The sequence below is a fragment of the Odontesthes bonariensis genome, chromosome 10, assembly GCF_027942865.1.
Source record: "Odontesthes bonariensis isolate fOdoBon6 chromosome 10, fOdoBon6.hap1, whole genome shotgun sequence".
Taxonomy (NCBI): Eukaryota; Metazoa; Chordata; class Actinopteri; order Atheriniformes; family Atherinopsidae; genus Odontesthes; species Odontesthes bonariensis.
Window position 1 is genome coordinate 27,926,673 of NC_134515.1, and position 26,036 is coordinate 27,952,708.

The 26,036-nt window shown below is 42.7% G+C and overlaps 1 protein-coding gene across 9 annotated transcripts in view; it reads left to right on the forward strand.

Moving 5' to 3' along the window:
• The window catches only part of camta1a (calmodulin binding transcription activator 1a), a 291,503-nt gene that overhangs the window by 147,302 nt on the left and 118,165 nt on the right, over positions 1-26,036 (forward strand). For all 9 annotated transcript variants that reach the window (XR_012770417.1, XM_075475050.1, XM_075475051.1 and 6 more), the window contains one exon: positions 13,734-13,869. Coding sequence is in view for 8 of the 9 variants with exons in the window: in XM_075475050.1 (XP_075331165.1) it covers positions 13,734-13,869 (136 nt within the window). In the remaining variant the exon portion in view is untranslated. The remainder of the gene's footprint in view (positions 1-13,733; positions 13,870-26,036) is intronic.

Consider the following 26,036-nt stretch of genomic DNA (forward strand, 5'->3'; position numbering starts at 1 on the left):
GGTTTGCCTCTGTTTTTGCAGCTAAGAAAAGCTGTGCAAAAAAGGACTCTCTCTCAGTGAGAGAGGAAGCAGCGCACTTAACCTGCTTCTGCTTGAGACATCGGCTAAGAATAGGTAGAGATGCAATTGTTTCTTTTTCCAAGGAAACGGCTAAGGTAAAGCCAATGCAGTGTGAATCAACATGCACCCATGCAGAACATGTAGAGAGGTCTGATAGCCTGAGATGAAAGAAACCCAACTCTTACACTACCTTAATTACAAACCTTTGCAACCTTCTGGAAATTACATTTTCCTCACTGTGGACATCATATATTCTGGCAAGTCAGTATTTTTCTTTAAAGAATCGCACTGAGCTGATGTTTTTTTTATTGCATTTTATTTATCCTCTGCCTCCTCTTTCTCTCCACCTCTTAAATCCCCTCCTATTTTTTTTCCTTTGCCATCCATTTCTGTACAGTTTGCCTCAGTTTTCATGAGCAGATTTCTCTTAACAGAGAAGGGTAGTGCAGCAGGTCTCTAAGCCCTGGAGGACTGAAGGAGATCAGAAGACATGTCAGAAGTCTGGTGGGTCTTTTCCACATAGACCCTACTCATTTATGTGGTTGAAACCTATTGACAAAGAGCAAACACAGCCCTAGGTCCAGATCACAAGTTTGCTGCTATGGGAACCATGGGATGGCCCCTGACTGCAGTCAGACAGACATCCTAGAAGAAAGAGGTGTATCCACAGGGTGGATGGGCTCATGAAAGAATCTTATTCTCTGTGTGTGTTAAACTATTCAGTGCAGGAAACACAAGCAGCCACACGCACACAGGGAAAAAAAGAAGTGACAAATAGATAGTGTACTATATGTCACCATTGTTTGAGTTGCCAAATTGCTCTGTTGTTGGCCAGCTATTATCTGTGCTACAGAACACAATGATGACTTTTCAGTTTGGAGAACATCGGAGAGGTAGAAAAGCAAGCAAATAACGGCCTTCCCTGTTGGCCACATGTGATGACTTACTCAAGCCAGAAGACTTATAGCACACTCTGACACATAAGGCCTGGGGGCCTGTATCACTTTGAAACAAGAAAAGAAGAGGCACATAAAATGACCAAATGTCTGCTCCAGAGCCCCCTATGTATAGTACTGTTTTACAGTACCCCTGAATAGCTTCCGGTCGGAGGTGAGAAGTGTCAGTTTCAGCCGGGTAAAGGAACAGCGGACAGGAGGCCTGCTCAGCCGACCGACAGTGAGGGTTACAGGTTCCCCTTGGGAGGAAATATCCCAAAGGGGATGGGCAGATGGGGTCTGGAATGAGAGTGTTCTTAGACAGGTGGATGGCTGTCACCCTCATTTTGCCACAGCTAGCAAGCAGGTGGCCTCTCCCCCCTCCTCTTCCACTCGAGGGTCACCTTGACTTGGCACTGCTTCCCCCTGGGTCCCATCCCATCGTATATAGACTCTATACACAAACACTTGTTCTCACTCACAGACACACTGACGGTTCACCGTGACTCTCAGTCAACCCTGGCACCTGGGGACTGGGAGCGTAAACAGTCGCTCTCAAGGTTGAACCCAGGTGTTTCATTTCCATTAAGGCCCTCATCACATTCACAGCCTCCTCCCTCTGACTTCGGTCATAACACAGACGGAATAGTCATTAAATTTTAGATTACCTTCTCTTTGCCTTTGTAGACATTGAGATGCACATGTTCTACTTTATATGTCTGTCTATGAAATAATTATCTCCCAACTCTGTGCACTCGACATCTTCAAAAGAGGATGTTCCATTGATGATATTTGCCCTACATCATAGCTTTGCTCTTGCTGCGACTCTAAAACCCAATATAGCGTAATTAAACTAACAAAGTGACATCAATAAAGACAGAAGTGCTCTGTAATTACAGTCTGTGCTAGGACATCATAAGCAGGCGGTGTCATCACCCTAACGAAGGAAATAAATCAATGGCAGACAGACAAAGCTCTGCTTTACGATCCCCTTCTCCTTTGACACACAAAGCCAACCATAAACACGAGTAAGGCAAGAGTTTAATGGCAATCTTAAAGTTGCAGAGGCCACTGGCTTGTCTTTACTGCTCCTGCCTTGCAATACAATGGGTGTCTTGACACTTTCACCACTCTCTTCCTCTCCTTCATTAGTTGTGTTTCTTTATGTTTTCCCCTTGGACTATCCTTTCCCTTTCTGTATGGTGTCTGGTCTCCTCACCCTCTGGAGACACATGAGTGGCAGGCCTCCCCCTTATTAGCTGTGTATTCCTATTCTGACACAGTTGCATTCACACAAATGTATAAATATAATACAGTGCAGGATTTAAAGATCTGCTTTCCCACTTTGCTTCTCCCTGCAGAGGGCCATGAGGACAACAAGGCTAAATGTCAGGCGAAATGTTGAATTACGCATGCCCACTCGCACAAAGGCATGCAGACACGCTCTAAAAAAATCTCAAGTGTGACACCAATCTTTGAGAGATGACGTAAATTCGCATGAATGCCAATGTTAGCCAGAACACTATCTCACTGTCCTTCCATGAGTTTTGCAGAAGAGGACAACAGAGATCCAACAGCAGCAGAACATACGTCGATGGTTCCTACACCATCCTTCAATTAAATATGGTGTTTTAAAGAAATATGAGCAACTAATTGGCTGTAAAAATTGTAATTAATACTAGGCGTATTGATGAACATAATGTAGATCGAATTCAGTTTTACATGCACTATTTATGGTACAAAGCCAGGAGCAAACCCTTCCTGGCCGTTGCCTTGACTCCCCATATCAACTCTTAAAGTCTCCTTGCTGAGGTAACTGATGAGCAGATTCTCAAGTGTGTCAAATATGTGGGAAATAGTCAATCAGCTAAGCTAATGGAACAGGCCTGGATACTGCTGTGGTTTGGAAATGCTGCTGCAGGAAGTGTGTTTAACTCGTGCTCGGTGCCAGACTGGGGATAAAATAGATTTCAAATGAGATATTTACACATTTGACATCTGAGGAAGGTACAGGTAGATGTTCATTCCACCTATGTTTAGATCCCTCCTAAATGTGTGGAATTATTAGAGCCCGACCAGAACAAGATTTTCGGCTCATGCCAATACCGACATTTGGGGCATGAAAAATTCTGATGTCTACATAACAGCCAGTATACTTTGTATAATTATAGCATATTTGCAGCAATGTGTTCCACAATCTAGTTAACTCACTCTGTCATCACCACTTCACTGTTTGTCATTGAAGTGTTAAAAAATAAAGTTGGGTTGCAGCCAGTGCCAGGAGTAGTAAAGAAAAACAAAAAAAACACTGAAGTTTTAGTTTTTTTTAATTAACTTTCATTAGCTTGCAAATGAATGATGCAAATTTTCAAAAGAATGCAAATTAAGAAAAAAAAGAATAATTCGAATGTATCTGTGATTGGCATAGTAATAGGGCTTAGAGTGAGGGTTCCTATTCTAAAATCAATTTATAGGTTTGACTGTATGTATTATGTGCGTGTGTAGATTAAGGCTTTTGAAGAAATAAGGAGAGGAAGGGAAGAAATACATAGAATGTAAGTGTGTGGGTCATTCATGGAGGAGAGACAGTGTGATATAGAGAGTGGGCACTCCATGGGCCACTGAACTTGGAAAATAAAAAAGGCAGGGGTGTACATGATTAGAGGTGTGCCTTGTCGACTATTTTACGAGTGTATTCATGTGTTTTACCTGCACACGTGGATGGCTCTGGGAGTTTGCAGCTGGACAGGGACAGATAAACAAGCCAGGACACACACGGTCTCACCGTCTTCATCGTCTGGGTTTCAGTGAATTGCAAGTTACGAGGACAATCGGGGTTGTCGTGGTTCTCTCGGTCCCGCTGTGAGTGTTTGTATCTGTGTGAGCGTGTGTGTGTGTGTGAGGTCCTGGCCCCAGCTGAGGCATCAGAAACAGAGCAGAGTGATCTCAGATATGTGTCAGGGCTCTGGTCAAGGGTCGTCATATACAAACATACCCGGAGAAATAGAGTGTTAGAGAGCACGGGGACCTGTGGGATCACTTGACGAACACGGTTTCAAACACACACACACACCTATGCCCCACTCACCCCTATTATACTTTACTATACTTTCTTTCTGCTGTTTGCCTTCATTTTTCTGTTTGAAAAAGATTGTTCAGACTCAGAATAACATCAATAGAACATGTCGCAAAAAATGCGTTTGGAATACAGTCGCTGAAGAAAATGCTAGGATTGCTACTAAAATGTTAAGTGTTTATTGACCTTTACATTTTTTTATTCATGCAAGTGCATGAGTTTTTGGCGTCTTAGGCCATGCCTCGGAAGACATCCCTCCATCCGCTTGTAACAGCTCTAACAAGCATGTTTTCTTGTCCGCTGAGCTTCCTCATCATCTACAGGAACTGTGCGTCTACTTTTAATTCACAGAAAACACCAAGGGGTGTTTGGCGTGTTATTATTTTGTCTATATTTCGAGCCTGGATACACTTTTACTATGAATGCTGTGCTCAACACAGACACAGCTGCGCACTCTCCCATCTGGAAACTTCCCAATTTAACCATAGTCTGATCTTTTTGCCAGCCCAGTGCTTTAATCTGTTTGTTTTTGTTTTTTTTGTTGTTTGTTTGTTTTTTTTTTGTTTTTTTTTAAGGCTGGATCATTCTCAAAGTCCCACACGCTGCTCTCCTGCATCAGTGAAAAAGCTAATCGTGGCTCAGTTTGATGATCAATGAGTTAACTGACATGCCAGACAACTGCTGTATTGATCAAAGTATTTCCAGTGAGCATTGCTTATAATTCCTTGCAACTGAGCAGGAGTAACTGGCATGTATTATCCATTGATTTAAGTCGCAGAAAAGAAGTCAAGTAGGTTTAATTCTCTTTTTGACATACAGTACATCACTGCTCGTGATTTATGCTGTAGCTCCAAGATTTTAATCTCTGACATTTACTTTTTAGAAGCAAAGTGCTTCTAACTACCTTTCAATTTTGGCTTTCAGACAGATCCCAGTAATCAGCAGAACTCTTGCTCAGTCAAACAGCACAACGATGTGATTACATTTTTTATTTTTTTTTTAGCCCTTTGACCACTAAATTAACTTCACTGTCACACTCCCTTTTGTCTCATATCAACACCGTTCATGGCACAGCAGGCTCGATTCTCCCAATACTCAACATTTTGGCACAGGCTGCTCTTAGAGGTGAATCACAGTGTGTCAGTGCTCTTGTAAAATCTCCATACCGCACAGAGATCTGGAAAAAAAAAAAAGAAAGAAAGCCAGAGCTATACTTCATGCTGGAATCCATTCCAAGCATTTGAGCGGAGGTGGCTTGGTTTCCAATACGTTTAGTGCTACCCCAAGACCGTATCAGCTCTGCAATGCAAGCAAAGCCTGAAATTCGATTTGATCTGCATGGCCACCATCATTTAACCATGGCTAATGTCGGTCCTTCTCCCACTCACTCTCTATCTGCGCCTGAGCTGCCGCTGAGCCCTGGGCTCCAATTAAAGCCACGATGGCTGGCTTTGGTTGGTATGGTGACCAGACAGTGCACGGAGAGAGCTGTGATTCCCAGGTGAAAGGTGGGATAGACTTTCTGATTCGCTCCAGCACCCAGATAGAGTTACAGCTCAATTTCAACCTCTCGCCCTCATCGGTCTATCCTCATGTCTAAAATAGGACCAAAGAGTAGAAGGGAGAGGAAGAATAGCTTCATCTTTTGCTCTCCTGTTTTCCTGTCTGTCTCTCTCTCCTTTTATTCACTCTCTTTTTATCACTCTCTCTTTCCAGCCTCCCCACGCCACCCTCCATACCATGATGCTTGGGTTTTTGGGACAGAGGGGACTCTGCATTGGGCTTTATAGCTTGGTTAGCTTGTAAAACATCACTTCTCACTCTGCCGCTCTGTCTCACTTTAAAAAAGTTGAGTTTTTCTGACCTTTATCCTTCTTTCTCCTCCGTTGTTCTTATTGTACAGCTTGTGCTTTGTTCTTTTACTTTTTTGTGGACAAGGCAGGATTTGTGAATTAATCATAAGTGGGTCAATAGCTGGCCTTAGCTGCGCTCCGTCACTTGGGGATCAATAGGGGAAGTTCAGTAGCACTGACTGCTCTGGAGAAGAGACAAAGAGGGCTACGTCCAGGTGATCCATAAGCCTGGTCTGGCATGAGCCACAATGTGGAGGAGAACTTGTCCTCGACCCCTCCTGTTTCCGTCCCCATCTGTAGGGACACATGCACCTTCATAACTAAAGGTTGAATTTTTAAAGGTTTTATTGTTTGTTAGGGTTAGATCCTTGATTTTTATTCTAGGTTTCCTTTTCTGTCTTATGTTTTCGTTAAAAACCTAAGATTTTTGGTCACCGTAGAGTTTATGCTTTTACAGAAAGTTTGTATCACTTGCTGAATGTACCAGGAACAAATCAGTAGAAAGGAATATAAATCTGTGCCCTTATGCTCTAAATTAAACTCTTACACGACCACACTATGAGGTACTATGGTTATTTCCCCTGCTTCTCATTTGAATGAAAACCAGACCTTATGTTACTGAAGTCTAGTTCGTCTTGGATTTAATTGTGTGAGTATTTCTATACCATAAGAGAAGATTAGCTGCTAAAACAGCAACTCTGCCTCATGAGATAAAATAAGGCAGAATTCAGTTCCCGGTTGGCCATGCATCATTGAATATACAAAAGTGTCCTCTTTAAAACGTGTCATAATAAGGCAGTGCTGCAGGACTTAGGTTTACGTTTGTACAATGTGCACAGCATGTAGTTGTCAGGAGGTACTGGGCTGTGGAGAAGCTTCATTCTGATGGCACCTCCATTTACAATGTACTGAGACACACCGTGGATGATTTGTGAAGATTAGCAGAGGGGATGTGAGGTATGAATCATCTTTTTCTGTTGTCACTTTTTCCAAGTAAGTATATGCAAACTGGAGAAAGCATTCACCCCAAATATGATGCCTTTTGTGAGAGCAGCTGAAAGTCATCAACATTTCAAGCCAAAATATTATACGTGCTTGCACACTCACACACACAAACTTGGTGACAGTGTTCATGTCAAGTGAATAACAACCGTCCTCACAGCCAAAACCTTACAAGCACTCAAATTCAGATTCTGTGTCACCTCTGCTGTACATCAAAGCTGCGCATTAGTCCTCACAGCTCTATGCGTTCGCGTTGACACAGAGAATGGAGTGATGTAACCAGTGCGTGACATGGCTATTTGTAAATAGCATCCCAGCCACATCCACTGGCAGCAGCGGAGAGCTTTAAGTCAGAGTAGTGATGGCAGCCTCCCTGAAATGTGCATGAAACCAGCTTAGCGCTATCAGGGCAGCATCACCGCCAGTCACCAGCCACCCTCTCGTTCTGCCTGGCTGCTGTGGGCCAGATAAGAGCAGCACCACCCTCCTCCCCTACTGCTTCCATTCGCCTTATGTTGTCCCCTGACAATTCACCCATCCTCCCACACCAATTCACCCTTATCCTCCTTACAAGGTCTTATAGGGACAGAGACACTGATGTGTAGCCACGACCGTAATTTATATTCTTTGTAAATTGTCTGTGATTTTTTCATTGAGATAAGTGTTGGGGGAACATCTGTTTCCTGCTGGAAGGCAGTACGCTGGGGCTTGGGTTCTGTGGCAATCGCGGGCAGTATAGATAGAGAGAAAGAGGGGAGGCACATGATCTGTCTTCCTATCCTGAATTACAACTCCAGGGGCCTAAATACTGTGGTATTTAGTTGAGCACATTGGGTAAACAAACATTGAGCTCCATCTGTACAGCCTTGGAAATCAGTATGTTATACCATGTTGGGCAAACTTAACTTGATGATTCACTTCAGACTAAATCATGTCAGTTGTTGTTTTCCATCTTATTTGCTTTCTTAAAATGACAACGCCATCTTAGTGGTGTCAGACTGTACAGATTAGGGAGGACACATTTAACACATTTCAGTGCCAGAGATGCTGGGGTACGATTTAAAAGATGTTGGACAGCTTATAACTGCTGACTTAGGCACCACACTACCCCTCACACCTTTAATTATCATATGTCGTTAAGCATTCATGGTTGAGGCCTGAGGCCACTCTCGACAAGAGTGGAAGGAAACCGTGGACATTACAGTGACCAGGTGCTGAGGCCTCATTTGCAGTCAAAAAAGAAGCCCGAGCGGCAGCGTCTGGACGTACGCGCACTGGCGGGGGAGTCGGAAGGGTTCAGAGCAGTGCAGACGATGAATCTCAATCCTGAGGCCGTGGCAGATTTACATTTAAAGTAGTTTTAGCGAACGCCCCACTTCCTGATGCATGCTTTGGCAGGACTGAAAGGAGCAGCTTATCTGCGAGTCATCAATTGCACATGATGCGTCCGGATAGGCACTCCCGACATGGAGCCAGCAGCTTTCTGCTCAAACATCTATAGCTCATAGATGATGTGCTGTCTAATAGAGCACCATTGCTTGCAGTGTAATTACATTATGTCTGAAATATCTCTGCTCGGTTTTGACAGCTCCAGATGTGTGCGTGTATTCTTACGCACGTGTGCATTTTAACGCATGTGATCTATGCTTTTCCTTTGATTGACAGAGCTAGAGATGATCAGCTGCGCCGGCTTATTTATTTTCCCTCTTTTTGTTATTAATATTATCCCTAGACAGGTACTAGAAACTTTTGGTCGATGTGTATACATGTGATCAATGCTTGATTGTGAGTCAAGGGCATATTTGTCCCACGTATTTAAACCTAATAGGATTTGTGTGTGTGTGGCAGTAAATACAGATGTGTGGAGATGTATTAAGAAGAGGTGTGAGTGTTGCTGTTGACACAGTGAGGTAAAGGCAGGGATGGCTGAAGGCTCTGATGGGTAATTGAGAACAGCATGTGTCACCTCCCTCCTGAGCCACTTTGGGCCCCAACCCCCTCACCCTCCCATCTTCAAAGCTTTTCAAGACCAACTCGACTCTTGCCTCCTTTCCTCGCCTCTCGTTTCCTCTTATTTCCTTTCCTACACCCTCTTAGCTCCTAGCGTCGGCTGAGCTTGCTGGGGAGAAACACAACATGTATGGTATTAATCAAACTTACGGCATCACAGGGACTAAGGCAGGGCGGGCTACACAAGACAAGAATACAGCCAGCAGCACTGAATTCTTCCCATTAGAACCTGAAATGCCAATTAAAATTCTTTGTGCTTGTCTTACGCTCAAGCCCTTGATACAACTGAATGCTTCTGAGTCTTCTTTTAAACCATGTCCTATTTATATAAGTAATAAATTGTGAACATTTTTCATTTTCTTTTCTCTATTTTGGGATTACTCATCAGAGCTGTGGATTCTCCAAACCATCCGTTTCTGGAACAGCAGAATTTCTCACACTCACACAGATTTGTCTCTGTGTCTGCACATGTTTTGCTTTTTCTTCCCCTTCTAGTTAGCGTCTCAACACAGAAAAAACGTGAAGCTGTATGTAGTGTTTTTTCCTGTCTGTAGTCCGGCTTTTGCTTTGTTACCCATGCTGAACACGTCACCAGCCTCATAAAACCCTCCTCCGACTTTTTCAAATGAACAAATCTGATTGAGCGAATGCCATTACCTGAGTAAATGAATGATTCCTAAAGGACTGGACAAGGCCTAACACCACCCTGAGGGTAAAGCTTATTATCGCTGCAAACTCTGAAGAAGAGAAAGGAGCAGCAGCTGTGCAGCTCACGTGCACTTTGACAGAGACTTGCATTTCCATATTAATCTGCTACATTGAGGCATCTGAGATAGAGGGCCTGCTGTCACGCCTCTATGACAACAGAGCTGTTAGCTTTTCCCCCTCATGTATAACTATGTGTTATTCTGATAAAATTAATTGAAATCCCTAAGTATGCAGTGGTAAGAAATGAGTGGGAGGGAGAAAGTGGGAAATGGGTGGAGGGAAAGAAGATACATTATGTGGACAAAGTATTCATTTTAGACCATTCTCAGCCTCTGGCCGTCCCCAAAATGGGTGTCTACACTCTCTCCTCTGGGTCTAAAGTGCCTTGAATTGAAAATAGCATCTACCTAACAGTTCCTCAAAAATAGCTGAGCGAATACGTTTTTGCGCCGAGCCGATAAATACGGCATGGAGCCTCTGACACAGAAGCCTCACCCCAATTTTCAGTGCTCTGGAGGAGATCAGATAGCCCTGTGTCATTTGATTTTCTGCCTTATCTCATCCGCGCCCATCTTTTTGTCTCATGCAGGGCTACATTTTAAGAAGCACACACTTCTTGTACCTTTTGAAGGACAAAACACAGGAGACATTGAAACAAATAATAGCATCAAACTTTTACATTGGGCCACATCTATGCCTTGTCCTTTAAGCAACTTTAAGCGATTTGGGATACAAATCTTGAGGAACATATGTGACACAATTTATACTTTGTGTATATCCCTTAAAGCCTTTGTAAAGTTCCACTTCTCGAGCTGACCAATAAAAATGCCTTTTTGATAGCGGTTTTCTTGCAAAGTATGCTAAGCGCTAAACAAGCGGTAGCGGTTTGTGAGTGAAGCACAGGAGGAGAGAGGGAGGTGAGGGATCCTGAGACAGATGAAACAAGAGAGCGCAGAGAAGGAGCCGGAGCGAGGGAAAAGACAAAGACATTCCCCGGTGCACAGCTCGAGCCGACTGACGGCAAGAGGAGACAGACTGTGGAGAAAGGAAGGGAGAAGGAAAGGGAGGAAGAGAGATCAGCAAGGAGTGCACACGTCGTTGTATGAGTGGCGTCTCTCATTAGAAGGTGCTGTGAGGGGCCACAGAGCGGAGACTGTGGGGACCCCACCTCCTCCTTCTCCTCCCTTTCGACTGGCCCCTGAGATCCAGGAAGGAAAATGATTGATGAGTGATACCAAGATAAACACACGCCCTGGCCCCCAAGGGTAACCCTGCAAAATGATGCATAGAGCGTTATAAATGAAACTTGAGAGAAGAAATTGTAAGAAAAAACAACAAAACAATGCAAAACAGTCACTGGGTTCTCTTATTTCGGTTAATGCAACTTAGAGCGCAAATCGGCAGAGTTTTTTTTCTTCCCTTTGATGTGAGCATTTTTGGGTCTCTAGTTTCCGCTGCCTGTGTCTGTATGTGTATATTTAGTGTCTATGCGTAGGATTAATGAGCACAAGGCTAACAATTCTCATAGCTGACCAAATGATTAAGCCCCCCACTACCCCCCAGTTACCCTGACTTCTCAGCAGCATGGCCAGACGGCTTTTCCATTAATTTACTTTGAGGCAAATACTGAAATAAACCTGTTCTCATTTGGGAGAGCTCCAAATCATAACAGCTGTGTGGAGGGTTTATATGGCTATCTGCATAAGTTATGTTGTAGGGACATAAATATGTTTATACAATACTTTTAGAATTTAAGAGGTTTGAGCCAGCAATTCCTAAACTCCCTCATGCATACATCTTTTTAGAAGTGGAAAAAATTCTCACGCTCCACCCCACAATTTGTATCAGTCCTTAACTGTTATCAATGAAAGCAACTATTTTCTTTTTTTTTAAGGGATTTTAGCCACTCTTGGCCTTTATTCCAAAGTGAGTAGGCAGGAAAGGTGGCAGAGAGTTTGGGGGAAGAAATGCAGCAAAGGATACCAGGTCAGGGACTTAAACTTCAGCTATTTGCGTTGAGAAACTACAGCCTCTGTACATGGTACACCAGCTATACAGCATCCCAAAATTAATGCAACCATCGCAATCAACCCCACTAACAACCCCCACCCCCAACTTCTCCATCTCCTGCCAAACCAGGACAAAACGAACAGCTGCACAGATGCTCCCACTCTTCATAGCGTTCTGTTGCCGAGGGAGCATGGAGACTGGTTGCTGGATGCCCAATCCCTCTCACCACAGGGTGGGAACCACAGGTGGGCTGGACAAAACTGGCTGATAAGCGGAAAGACAGTTGTTTAATTTCTTTCCACCTGAGAGAAATGACTCTGATCTAGCAGGGGGCTCCAGTGTCACTCCCATTGGATGAATATTTTAACTCATCTCTCCAATCCATTGTGTTTCTTTTACATCCACATCTTTCTTTTATCTTTTTTCTCTGATCATTTTGCTGTGAGTGTACAGAGCCTTGATGTAGCTTACTAGCATCACACTCTCTGTTTGTGAATAAATCTATTTCTCCATCCTTTCTCTGTTGCTTATCTGTGACCGGGCAACAGTCTAAGCAGAGATCTTGAGATCTCCCTCTCCACAGCCACCTCCTCCCGCTCCTCTGGGAGGACATCTCATAACCACGTCAACTAAGACATGCAATCTCCAGTGAATCCATGGTTCACCCGGAGGAGTCCCCCCTGTGGAAGTTGTCCCAAACACTTCTCTTAGCAAGCATGCAAAAAGCACCCTGACCAGGTGCTCGAACCCCCTTATCTGGCTCTTTTCAGTGGTTGAGCTGCAACTCTACTTGTGATCCCTCCCAGATGACTGAGCTCCTCACCCTATCCCTATGAGTGAGGCCAGCCATCCAATTTCAGAGGAAGCACATTTCGGCCACTTGTATTTGCAATCTCATTCCTTCGGTCACTAACCACAGCTCAAAAACGTGATTGACGGTCGGGAAAATAGACTGACTGGTAGATCATCAGCTTTTTCTCAGACTAGTATAAAGTTTGCAATACTGTAGATGCTGCTAGTCATTCTCCTGCTCTGTTGTACCCCCAATAAACTTAAACTCCTCCACCTGAGACAGCCACTTACTCCTAACCTGAAGTTCACAATCCATGCTTTTCCAACTGAGGACCATGGCCTCAGACTTGGAGTGCTAATTCTCATCAAAACTGTTTCATATTCGGCTGTAAAACACCTTAGTGCTTGCAAATGGTCTCGCTTGCATACATTGCATTGTCGATGTTTAAATTATGTATTCTGCAGTCCCAGTGTTTGCTACAGTTAGAGTATTTCTTCAGGATAGCCAGTCTGTGTTTGTGTTTGCTGGACGATGGAAGGGTGTGTGGGAAAATGTGCAGTGTGGCAGTATGCGGGGCTATATAATGATGACACAAGGCTGTTCCCTAATACGCGTGAATACAAATACATACACACAAAACTATATCTACTGTAACTGCTCCCTAATTGTGGAGAAAGACATAAATGTTTTATGCTACACTTTCTGTTAATGTTTAACAGTGAGTGCCAAATGCCTCTGTTACAAATCTAAGTGAAAAGGCAGATTATCATCAAATAGTTACATTATATCATTATGAGCCTACAGGCTGTGGTCTGGTGGAGAGAGAATGAATTATGAATGGGAGTGAGGGAGGACCTTCTCTCTCCCCAAGGGGCTTCCAACACCACAACTCATTTAAGTTGGATGAATGAGAGATAAGGAAGGAAGCCCACCCCCCCACCCCCCTGCTGCTTGCCTCACACACTAGCCTTCACATAATGTTCTCTGTGCAGAGTGTTACTTTAGCTCCTTACAGTGCATACACTTCTCATCTGAAAAAAAATTTATGCTGAAGGGTGCTTTGTTCATTGTCAAACTGTGCATACCGATGCTGAGAAACACCATAAAGAAATCTTGTCATCTAAGTCACTGGTGCATTTTCTGCCTGGCGCAGACTTGTGTCAGGCCTCTTTGTACATCTCTAACATGAGTCCCCGAGCTATGCTGCAGCTTTGCCTAAAATTTCTTCTCATCTTGTATTTTTCTCTTTTGCTCTCCCTCCATCTATGCCGTCTCTATGGGTCCAGGCCGCAGAATGGGTCGATGATACTGTACAATAGGAAGAAGGTGAAGTACAGAAAGGATGGCTACTGCTGGAAGAAGAGGAAAGATGGGAAGACCACGCGGGAGGATCACATGAAGCTGAAAGTGCAGGGAGTTGAGGTGAGTGAACAAACAAGAGTTTGGATTTAGAGGGAGGTGGGATTTAGGGGGTGGAGGGTGGGTGAGAGCCAGCTTTCTTTTTGACACAGACAAACAGAGGTCTACACTGAGCTCTCCCCTGGCTGTAATGGAGACAGTCACATGCTGCAGTAGGCACGTGTCTCAAAGGAACCTCACCAAGAAACAATGCAGCACAACAATAGTTTTCCCTGGGAAGCCAGTGGAGTGGAACCGATTGTTTGTACCTTATTAAAGCAGTGGTTGTTGCCTTTGCTCCAGAGAGCCTACATTAATCTTACTGGCTCAAAGCTGCACTGTAGAGCAAGTGTTCCCTCACCTTACCCCAAGTCACTTCCGATACCAGCTGCTGCCATAAAAGGCCATGTTGTATCTGTCTTTCACTTACATTTAGACCTGTGGTGATGCTAAAGCAGGATTGATCCCTGGCTGATTTATCAAATGTTCTATTAATGAGACATGGCCGGACTCGTAATTTAGCCTCCTTAGCTTTTCGCCATTTAGTCTCTGCTTTCTTTTACACCAGCCACAAACAGTGATACCAGAAGCACAGGAATTAAGATAGACTCGTGTCACGGATGTGAAGGTTTGGGATTTTGGACTCCCATTTGACATAGACATATGCACACAATGTAGACATAATTGTATACCTCAGGGAGCTGTGTTGTGCGTCTGTGTCACACAGTGTGACAAAGACAAAGCTCGGGCATTCTCTCATCAGGGACTCTGCTCTCTGTTTTGTTCTGTATTCTCTATGTATTTGTCACTCCAAGAAAATGGCCTTTTCCTTCCCCCCACCTGTTCGGTGTCATCTCTGGTTCTGCAGTGGTCTGGTGGCCTGTTGGGATAAAACTCATCCCTTTTTTTTTATTAGGACATATAATTTCAGTCCCTCACAATTTGGGTTTTTGAAGAAAGTTTAGTCAGTCAACTTTTTGGATGTGGTTAAATTAGCAAGTAACTTCTGGTGTTCCAGTAATGGCTGCTATTTATATCCTGGTTTTCTATATAAATAGAAAATAAAACCGCCAGCCAAATTCTTTCTAATTGGCATCCAATTAGAGCCACGTTGCTGTTGTTTGAGTTGTATGTTGAAAGCATTAAGATGCAGTTCCACTCACTATAAAAACTCAGATGACTTAGTTGACCCCCTCACTTGCAGATGATGCTAATAGTTGACTATTATACTGTATTTTTTGTTGTTGACAGCTAAGAATTTTAAAGTATCAGGGTAAGATGGCTTAAGAAAAATATATATTTTTTTAATATATTCAAGTTTACTGACAGGCATTTCAGGCTGTCTTACAAAGCTCTATGGCTGTCAGTTGTTTCAGGTCTACCAATATGTCCTGCTGTTATTAAATCTCTACAAGAAAGAAGCTTGGGACATGACTAAATGTTATTGTAGAAGCTGATTGTTCTCTGGTAAACGTGGCTTGTAAGGTTAGCACACGTATCAATGTATATACCTGAATATGTCATACAATATATCTAAAAAACAGTATGGCTACTGTTCTTGCTCGAAAACAGTTCTAAATGTACCATATTTCTGCCACAGTGTATCATCAAGACCCACATCAGCACATATGGAAGCATACTCTGCCATGTGCTCTATTTCCTGTATGTGCACTGGTCATCCAGAGAAGCATCTGCTTCCCTTTATAGTAATTCCTAGCCTGGCTGACGCGTCCACAATCTCGATGATATGGTGGTCTGGGAACTAGGTGTGCATTTTCTCGTATTTGAGACGTGGTTTACGAATGCCTAGAGCCGTTTATTGGGCGCTACAAATGTCTATCAAATGGCGTCTGGTTCTTCCCATGCTGCTTTGCGCGGGATTCATAGCCAATTGTATCACTTATACCAGATGACGACAGAAATTCGACGAGGAAGAAGAAGAAAAAAAAGTAAAATAAAAGTAAACTTGCGCTCTAAGCTACTTAAAGTGATGGTTCGGAGTAGATTCACCCTAGGGTAATTCGAACCGTGACATCCAGCCAAGTTTTTCCGATATTGGCTGAACATCAGCCGAGTTATTCCGAATAGCTTAGTACAAGCGCTAATGGACCCTGGCAGTATCTCCAAAATTACCACACTAAAATCACATGCCATGACATCAAACTTCTACAGAAGTACAAATATGGTCTGTACTCACAAAACGATGCATTTGGAAGTTTGTACATAGTCCAGGAGTTTATTATTATCAACACAAGCCTAATAGCTTCTCTGCTGCTAAAGCTGCGTCGACGTCACTTCCTTGATCTGGGAGCTTCAATGTAAGATGAGGGTTGATCTAATACTGTAGACAACAAAGTATATGCTATATTGTACGTGATTTTTTATGAATTTTTATGTTGTAGAGTTGTGAATTTATTTTATCAATGGAGAAATTGAGCAGCCTTGCTTTGTTGTCTACAGTAGTAGATCAACCCTCATCTTACATTGAAGCTCCCAGATCAAGGAAGTGACGTCGTCATCGTCTTGCTGCCCCCCCCCCCCCCTCCCCCTCCCCCCCCCCCCCCTTCTGTGATTGGTTCCCAAACTCAGGCAAAAATAAGGGCGGTGGTTTCCAGGGTGACTTTGCAGTGAGAATGAAATTGAGCGCAAAGCAGCATGGGAATTCCCAGGCTAAGTAATTCCCTCAACTGGGAGAAATTTTTCAGAAGAACATCGCATTGTAATGCTAATTAACTCCCTTTAAAGTCTTAAAGTCTTTAGGTATGCGTTCTTTAGGTTCATCTGATTGTAATTGTAATTATATTGTAAGTTTGATCCTGCTTATGTGTTCCAACATTGTAGTGCTACATCCAGCATATGTATGTGCAGTGACCTAAAAGAAATGAACGGGCAACATGGCAGCTATGTCGAGCTGATAGACACTTGACTTTTGGTATTTTGGATGCTGCAGTGTACCCTTACTGAATGAGGCAAAGTGAGGTGAGCAAAAGGTGATGTAATTAATTAATGAACTTTAAATCATCACAGCTGTTGTATCTTCGGTACTTCTCTTGTTTAGTGATAGTATTTGTTCTTCTGCTGTCTTGTACCCCTTCAAAGTGGACTGGGAGAAACATGCTGCTATGTTACAAAAATATCTTCTTTCTGTGACCAACATTCCTACCTAACGTTATGTGACACGATGTGTCACATAATGCACTGCTCCACTGCTACGCTGTGGCGGCCATGTGGGCTAAATTCATTTCAGACTGAAATCAAAGCATTGTAAGGTGGAAAAAAAGACGTAATAGGAAAAGGAAAGAAGGGAATTCTTTCAATGAAAACCTTGAAGGTTTCCTTATTTCCCAGTTGACACTTGACGTAAACATTGAATGTTGCAATATTAATGGTTATAGTATTTAAAGTTCATATGCCCTAGTAAGCATTTAAAGACTCAAAGACAATCTTGGTGTACGGTGTGCCACAACATGAGGTAAACAGTGTTCAAAAGTGTGCTGAAGCAACATCTTGAGTCACAGCCATCCAAAGACTGATGGCAATTCACTGAACTGTTGGCAGTTTTTTTAAAAAGCCTATTTTACCAGAGCTGAATACTGTGTGAGCAGCAGAGCTTATGCGGGTTATGAAGGTGAGACACTGCCTTATTGTAGGACGGCAAGGCCACTTATAGAGAAGGAACTTGGAGAAATTGGACCATAACTGCTGTTTCACACAGTGTACATGAAAGCACTCTTCAGATATTGGCTTCAATAATCAATATCTTCTTCAGTCTTCTTGCACATACACTCAATACACAGGCAACTTGAAAAAAACAACAAGTCCTCCAACTGAAGTGGTCATATAAGTCATTTGGTCATACACTTCAATATGCCTCATAACAGCATCCTGTAAAGTACCTCCCCTGAAAGCAGCAGAAGGGAACAAAGATAGATGAGCGTTTCCCCACATCAGAGCAGACTTCATCCTCAAGTCTTTTGTTTAAGAACCCACAAAAACCTCAGGAGGAAGGACAGGTGGTGGATGGAGCAACTAAGCACTACACTTTCGACTATTGGCTCTTGTGTGATGTTAGTTCAAGACTAACAAATGATCAATTAGTAATAAAATAGAATTTAGAACTTTTGTCACTTCCTGGTTGTGTTTAGCCAATAGCATTACTCGGTTGGAAACATTCTTTACAATACAACAATAAGAATACATTATTTTTACAATGCAACCGTCATTCTTTGGAATGTAATTTTTTTTTATTTATGCCATTTTTACATGTAAACGCAAGACATGATAAGATAATAGCATTTTCCGGTTGGTTTACAAAAAAAACAACTTTTTTTCTTTCGAAATCGGCCTGCACTGTCGTCTCACAGCATAGCCTCCAGCATTGGGAAAGAACAATGTAAAACAACAACAAAAACATAAACTCCAAATGGCAAACAAGAGAGGCGGAGCTAAACAAAGCTAGCAACTGGGAAGGGTTATAACAGCCACAGAATTCCCCGAGTAACAGAACTGAAGAAAATGACGAGGATCGACGAAAGACCAAAGAAGACCAATGAGCATATATACTGATGGAAGGGAGGACTAATACAAAGCAGGAGTGGCCAATCAGTAACTGAAACATTATGCATGATGAAACATGAGCAGGCTGTAAAACCCAGCAGAATACAGCAGGAGGCAAGCACTAAAAATTAAAACATGAAGTTCGGCTATTTCAAATGCAAAAGGAACCCTAGTAAAGCGCTAAAATCAAAAGACAAGGTAAACACTGAAACAAACCAAAACAAGGAACATTCTAGGGAAAACAGACTAACTTGAAATAAAAACCCACAAAGCCTAAGACATATAAACAGGCAAAAGAAAAGCCCAGGCAGTGCCACAGTGAAACAGCCTTCACATTCACCACAGTCTCCAGGACACTTTATGAATTCAAATCAGATTTTAACAAAGAAAGAAGAGTTTGAAGAGTTTATTTACAAAGGCCCCTTGTATCCATCGAACTTGGACAGCAAGTCCGCTGTCCAGTCCGTGGCATTGGTGTATGGAAGGCAAAGAAAAAAACATTACAGTACAGTAGAATCCCATTGCTTGGACTTATGATCACTCAGGGAAGAGCACCAATGTAGTAAACCAGCTGCTCCTTGTTTGAGACACAGAACTGTTTTGTAAAACATACACCTGAGAAGCTATGAAGCAATGAAACTGTGATCGTACAATAGCCTTATCAAGCAGAAAAAAACTCCAGGCCTATGAATATATTTATCACTTAAGCAGTGTTTCACAGAATGAAGTGTGCTCTAATATCCTCTTTAATGTGCAATGGGTCTGTTAAAGCTAAGCATACTAGAGGAAAACAAAAACTGGCAAATGTCAGAATATCTGTCAGAACCCCATTAGTGGGTTTTAAGAAGTCATTTCTTATTAAAAAAAAAAAAGATTGGTGAAAAAAGCCCATATTCTGTGCTTAGTTATGTTTTTCAGACTCTGACATGGAATTCTTTGTCTTTGAGTGCACATCGACATCCTTTAGCCTTTGAAGACCTGACTCGTGTCCTTTTAAGCGCACCACCCCTCAGACTGACAGAGCAAGGCATTGAGAGAGGTGATCCATCACTGCTGTAACTGGCCTGTGATGGAATCCGTGACCCATCATGCGCTGTTATGTTTACTGTCAACGCATACTGTATGACTGGACATCTACCCTCTGCTCTGCATTTGTACAGCAGTAAGATTAGACTGAGAGCTATCTCATTCTGTTTGCTGCATCAAGTAGAAAAAAATCTGTTTTAATATATAATCAAGATCAAACCTTTCTGAGGCAGAACACGAAGAGTTCACAAAACTTGAGCTTAACCTTGCATTGTTGTACAGAGGATTTGTTCACGCTGTGCACTAGCTGCTCTGATTCCCCAGCTACCCGGTGCTTAATAGAGGCTGTGTGGTTATTACACGGACCAGGTTTAGTGCACACTGAGGACAAGTGTTGTGGGTGGGTCAGGCCAGTGATGTTCAGTAGTTCCAGCAAGGGAGAGGCTGCGAGTGAGGGAGCGCGAGGCCTTCTGGGGCCTGCGAGAGGCAGCCTAGCATGGCAGGAGTAGATGTCAGCGTGTGCTGCTGCTGTCCTGTCTGCTGTGCAGTGCTGGCTCAGCAGTCCGTGTAAACCAAGGCTATATTCTCTACTCTCTTCCCCTCCCTCTCATGGTCACTACCTTTAACTGTTTTTGTAAGTTTTTTTTTTTGTTGCTCTTTTTGATCTCCGTTTCTTTCATTTTCAATCTTTTATTTATTTCACCAGACTTTTTGCTGTCCTCCTCTACGTGCTCTTATCTATCCCCTTGCTGATCTTTCCACTCCCCTCCCTCTATAACAGCCCAAGTCCACAGTCCAGACAGACAGAACCTTGAGTTGGGTGGTAATACTCCCTGTTCCCTAAAATTGGAGCGGAGGGCATGTTGCGGCATTAGCGCTTAACAGGCCGTGAAATAGCAGCCTGCCTTCCTGACGTCTCCCCCATCACTCCAGGTGAGTTGGCCAGACGGCTGGATAAATGAGCAAGCAGCACCCACATCAACCGGCATGCATTTGGGGCACCTGAGGAGAAACGTCCATCAGTGATTATCTCCCCACTCTGCTCTGACCGTGCTCAAGTTATTCATCAGCTCCTGGCCATATAGCTCGACTTCCAGAGTTGTTGTTGCAATCACTCTAATGAGGATGCTCGATGGTTGTCTATCAACCAGAATCCTTGTTAACACAACTTTCTAATTGGCTTTATAGCATAACAGTGATGTCATCTTTATGTTCAAAGTTTACACAGAGGTTGTAGTGGGTGTAGCTCTAGCATCCCCTGCCTTCCCACTGTGAAACAGCAGAGATTTCAAAAACATCTGCTCTCACAAACTCCAACTGATCTTTCTTCTGCCTGTTGTCAAGCTTCTGCCCCAACGCTACCACCTATACTTAGCTGATTAGCTGTTAATGTGCTCTCAACCTCCATCTCCTTCACTCCTCCACCCCTTCTATCCTATCTCCCCATTATTGCTAAGCTTTAATAAACTCCCTCAAACACAGATCGATTTTCTCTTAAGTGAAGGTGGCAGTGCCTCTGACTTATTTCATTACCACGGGCTAATTATACCGATTGAAATGAGCTTCTCTTCTTAAGGTGTGCTGTGCTGCTCTGTGCCTCCATGTTCCTCAGATCTTAATGCTGGTACAGTGCTTTACCAATTCCCAAACTCCCAATCCTGCCTCAGCTCCACCCAGCTACCCCTTCCAAGCAACCCCCTCACTATGCACCACGTAAATAATCAGCTGGTGAGTCCTTAGCCCCCGTAACTTGTCATTTTATGTTGGATCCACCCTAATGTGTGATTTCAACTGTGCAACTGTGCAATGAAGGAAGGTAATGGAGCATGCTGGTGGCTCAATCGCTTCTGTTCATTGATAATAATGAAGACAAATGTCAAAACATTAGTTGCTAATGTTGTAATGGAGTGGATGCTACTGGATGCTACACTGCATTGGCTTTCAATATCACATGACCTTCAACACTTCTCTGTGTACAAGACGTCCAGCCTTTTGTTTTATAGCAACTCATTATTATGTGTTTAGTCCATTTAAGAAACTGTATGTCGGGATTTGCAGGGGTCTCTTGAGGAACGTTTGTTTTTTAGTCCATTTTGTCTGCTAGTTTGGAGTTTTGATGGGCAAATATAACATTCCACAATTTCATGCCCACATAGGTGCAGCATTGGCAACCTCAAACAAGCTGCATATCTGTGAAATAGAGTTGCTCTGGGTGGCTGTGCTGTATGTGCTCTCAGTTTCAGAAGCAATGCTGATTTGCAGATGCAGTGGCTGATATCTCCAGATTGAGAGGCCAGATGTGAGAGGGTACTAAACAAACCCCTGTTTTTTTGAGGGGGTGACACCATGCATGCTTATCCTGCCACCCCTGCTCCGAGTCAACTGTGAAATTAAGATCAGATTACGAATACGGGCAGTGCCCAAAGCCCAAAAAAAGAGAAAGTTTGCTTTTTTCTTTTTGCTTGCTAAACAACAGACAGATGCATGCTTTGCAAAGACAGTAATCTGATTACTTTTCCATCGTCCTCTCTTTTCTCCCTGAGCCTTGCATTCACTTTGTTCTGATAGCACAAAACTATCTTGCTTTCAAAATTTTTTGATCTTTGAGGAGTTTAGGACAATCTGTGAGTGATATTTTAATGGTGGCTTCAATGGTTGTGGGTCTTAACCCTCAGCTCTTAGAAGAGTGATACTCGTGAAGTGGCTGTACAGAGTAATGGTCAAATGACTGGTCTTCTCAGGCTAATATGTGGTAAATATTTGAAAAATAAAAAAGAGCCCCATGGCTAATGAACAAAATGACTGGATGCAGATTCAATAATTGTTACTTTTTTATTAGATATTGCGACATCAAGCTTTGAAGTTGTCCATGAATGGTATCTGGATATATAATACGGATATCCATTCTTGTTATTGTGCAATTAGTTTTGTGTCCAGCACAGTTGATAAAAGCCGTGATCCTCCCCAGAATAGGCTTAATGGGGGTTGTTATGTTGTTATTAGCAACTGAACTAAAGCCTTCCCACATGAACAGCTTACCCTCAGTCTTGGGAACATCCACTTTACCCATGATTTTTTTTCTTTAAGCCTGCAGTAATTAGTTTTTGTCTCTTACATCTTACAATTGCCAAATCACTCAGCAGCAGTTAAACCCTCTGCCTGCCTTTCATGCTGACCCCACTATCCCCTTTTCAAGCCAGCAACCCATTTTGAGGAGCTAATTTTGGAAACGGTTGCTATAGGGAGAGAATATACTCTATAAGGAGCCTTGTACTATGCAATAACGACAGCTTTGGTCATTTAATTTACCACATGTTGCAACATGTTGTGGTGTTGTCATGCTGAGGCATCTCCACAGGGGTCTTCTTTGAATTCTGAAATGGAGGAAGGAGATTTCCTTAAGGAAATGGGCAGGGAAATGTCTTAATTTGTTGCAGAACTTGAGGACATTGCCTCTCATTTATTGGCTGGACGTCATGGGAGGCTTCCCACTGCCACTCCCCACATCCCTCCTGGATCTAATGAAATAGAGAAAACTGTCCAGTGCTACAATTCTGCATTGCTCACATGGTAGAAAACACAATTCAAAAGAGAAAACAGTATGATTTAAGATAACTTCAGCAGGACGGCACCCTGGAAAAAAAAATGTTTTGACAGAAACAAAGATGCTTCGTTGTTCTTTTCTCATGATCCTTATTAATACTGATGGTGCATGAAATCAACAAAGTTTGAATATGTAACCCTCCAGGGAGCAGCAGAGCTGAACCAACACCTCATATGCAAAGTGGGTGGAAGAGGTTTGTAGAAAGGGTGAATAAAACAGATCTCTGCAGGCTGTGAGCAGACTTTTCATGACTCTGTGGTTTGCTCGAGTGTGTGAATTCTGCTTTTGTTTGGTCTCGTGAGGCAAACACAGACCCATGGGCAACAGAGGGCCTGAGTTTTATGTTAATAAGCACCTTTCACCGAGGCTTCTGCCCTCCAATATTTCACATATCCAGGCCAGAATACTCTTCAGAGACTCATATTCCACAGAAACTACCACTGCCAAGAGATGAAGTGTGCAGTATTAGGTCCTGAAAGTTCACTCTGGTCTAGCCGTCAGATCATTTCTTGGTGCATTTGATCCACTTGAATTTAAAGGTGGGAGTTCAAAGAAAATCAAGTCGTTTCAGCATCACTCCAACTCTCAACTCTCTTAGAGTCTTTTGCAAAATATGTCTTTAATGTTGTACAACCAGCTTTTGGCTAGTTCACCCATTTCTGGGGCTTTTTTTGGATTTAATGCCCAGGACCAAGGGGTCACCTTATGTCTGAATCTTTCTATAGGTAGAATCAAAGAGTCATTTTGTGTGTAGCTTGAAATTCTACATACATATTTCTCCAGGACTTGTCCGTGCTAAGACTGTAAGTTTCTCTTTCTCTCAATTGCTTTTCATCTGTCTTTCTGTCTTTCTGCTTTTGCCGACGAGAAAAGCCACTTAAGTCTCTGCTGGTATAAAGCCGGTCCTGTAGTTAAGGCCAACCTGACTAGGTCAAGAAGAAGCAGTTCAATTTCCTTCAGATCCTTTATGGCCTTGGAGGAACCATCTCTTCTTTCCCCACCTTGGCTCTGTTAACATCTTTCAGGAATGCAACGTGGTGCTGCTGTTAGGATACTACAGGGGAGCACGGGAGGCAAGGACTGTAAGGACGAGTCAAACAGTGACGTTATCTTTTCACTCATAAGGAAAGTTCAGGTTCACCATTGCAAAACAGTTTGTTTTTTGCTTCATTTGCAAAAAGTATTTGTTTGTTGATGTTTGCAGTGAGATCAATTTGTTACTCTTAGGCATCTCTCACATTGGCTACATGTATTTTCCTTTAGGCTTGGCTACTTTTTCTGCTGGCTACTGCACACAGCCTATGTATTATTAAGCAGCAAAACAGTAGTTTAGATTCAATTTGCTGCTGTGTTGCATTTAATAACGGCCAAATCAAAATGTACCAATGCTCCAAGATTCACTCTTCAAAGGAGGTATAATGAGTGGAACCGCAAAGTTCAAAGAGAATGGTTAAGTGTTTGTTAAGAATTCTACGGGCTGAGCAACTGTGCTTTCCTCAGAGTGATATTGAAAGGTTTGATATTTACATGAAAGTGTGGTAAAGAGGAGTTTAACACAGGAAACAGGTTTAGCCCCTGTGCTTTGGGCAACTGAAGAAATACTAAAGCACTTAAAAGTCTCTTCTTTTGTGGTCTATTTTTGTTTCTCATAATTATATCCTCCTGCCCTCTTTTTCTTGTTGTCTGATTACTGTACGTCTGTTTTTTTTCCCCCGTTTCATGCCCATAACACTGTGTCATGTTTTTCATTTTCACCGTGATCTGAACAGATGTTGCCCACTGAATCCTGTCCTTTCCATTTTTGTCTGTTTGTCTCTGCTGATTATAACAGCTGATTGTGCTTTGTTTTTTTTGTTTTTTTTAATTTATGTTCGTGTTTATTTGTTCATTGTTTTCCTGAAATTGTTGAGTTGTAAATGCATGTGATGTAGTTATCCCATAATATACTCTGTTTGTTGTATCGATCAAATGTTGGAAGAAAAGTGTGCCTTGTTCATTTGTTTTAAGGTCGTAAATTCCTTGTTAGGAATGCGGCCTGAAACGTGATACCCCCTTTCCTCTGTGTTGAGAGTTGTTGTAACTGGATACCCATTTCTTTGTTTCCTTGTTGTACACACCCACTTGCTGAATAAAATAGAGGAGGCGTGAGGAGATGGTCAGAATTGATCAGGATGAAGCTGTGAAGGCTGTCTCCTCATCGGTTCTCCTCATGAGATAAAAAGTCCTATAACGTCTCTCTTGCTTCTTTATAAATTTGTAGGTATTTGAACCTGACAGAAATGAAAGGCAGCAGGAGACTTGCTTGAATTTCTGCTAAACATAACGAGAGAATGAGTCATTTGTTTAAGCTCAAGGGGGTGGCTAAGCTTGCTTTGCATTGTGTGCCAACACTGGTCCCCAGATGCTGTCACCGTCACCAAATACATGTAGAAAGATGCATTGACAGACATGCTAATGCATTTGTGTGCATGTATAGTTTTACTGAAAGACTGTCAAGGGCAAAAAATAAAATGATTGTATGTATGTATGCTTATGTGTGAAGGAATTTCCTCCTCATATGTAGATATTAGCTGATTTAACTAAATCTCATTCCATAAATGCTGCCTGTTTTTGCCAGAAAATGACTTTTAGATATCCCCAAAACTATCCTATGCAATAGATAAAAGTGGGAGATATAAAAATGAATTAAAAAAGGCCGTAGACTCAGAGGGGGGGAGAGAAAAACACAGATGAAAAGAAGAGAAGGGAGCCAGAGAGGCTTAGAAGGTGGATGGATGGTAAGGGAGGCAGGAGAGTGGAGAGGGAGAGGCGAGCGTGGAGAGGAGAGAAGAGAGAGAGCGGAATGAACGATATATAGCCTCTGGCAAACAGAAAACAATTGTTACACTGCCTCCCATAACCCACTTCAACCTTAAACAGCAGATTTTTTTCACTCAATTAATTTCTACACATTGGAGCAGGGGCCTTGGCTGAATCTGGGCTTTTATGTGCTTCTGCTGCAAGG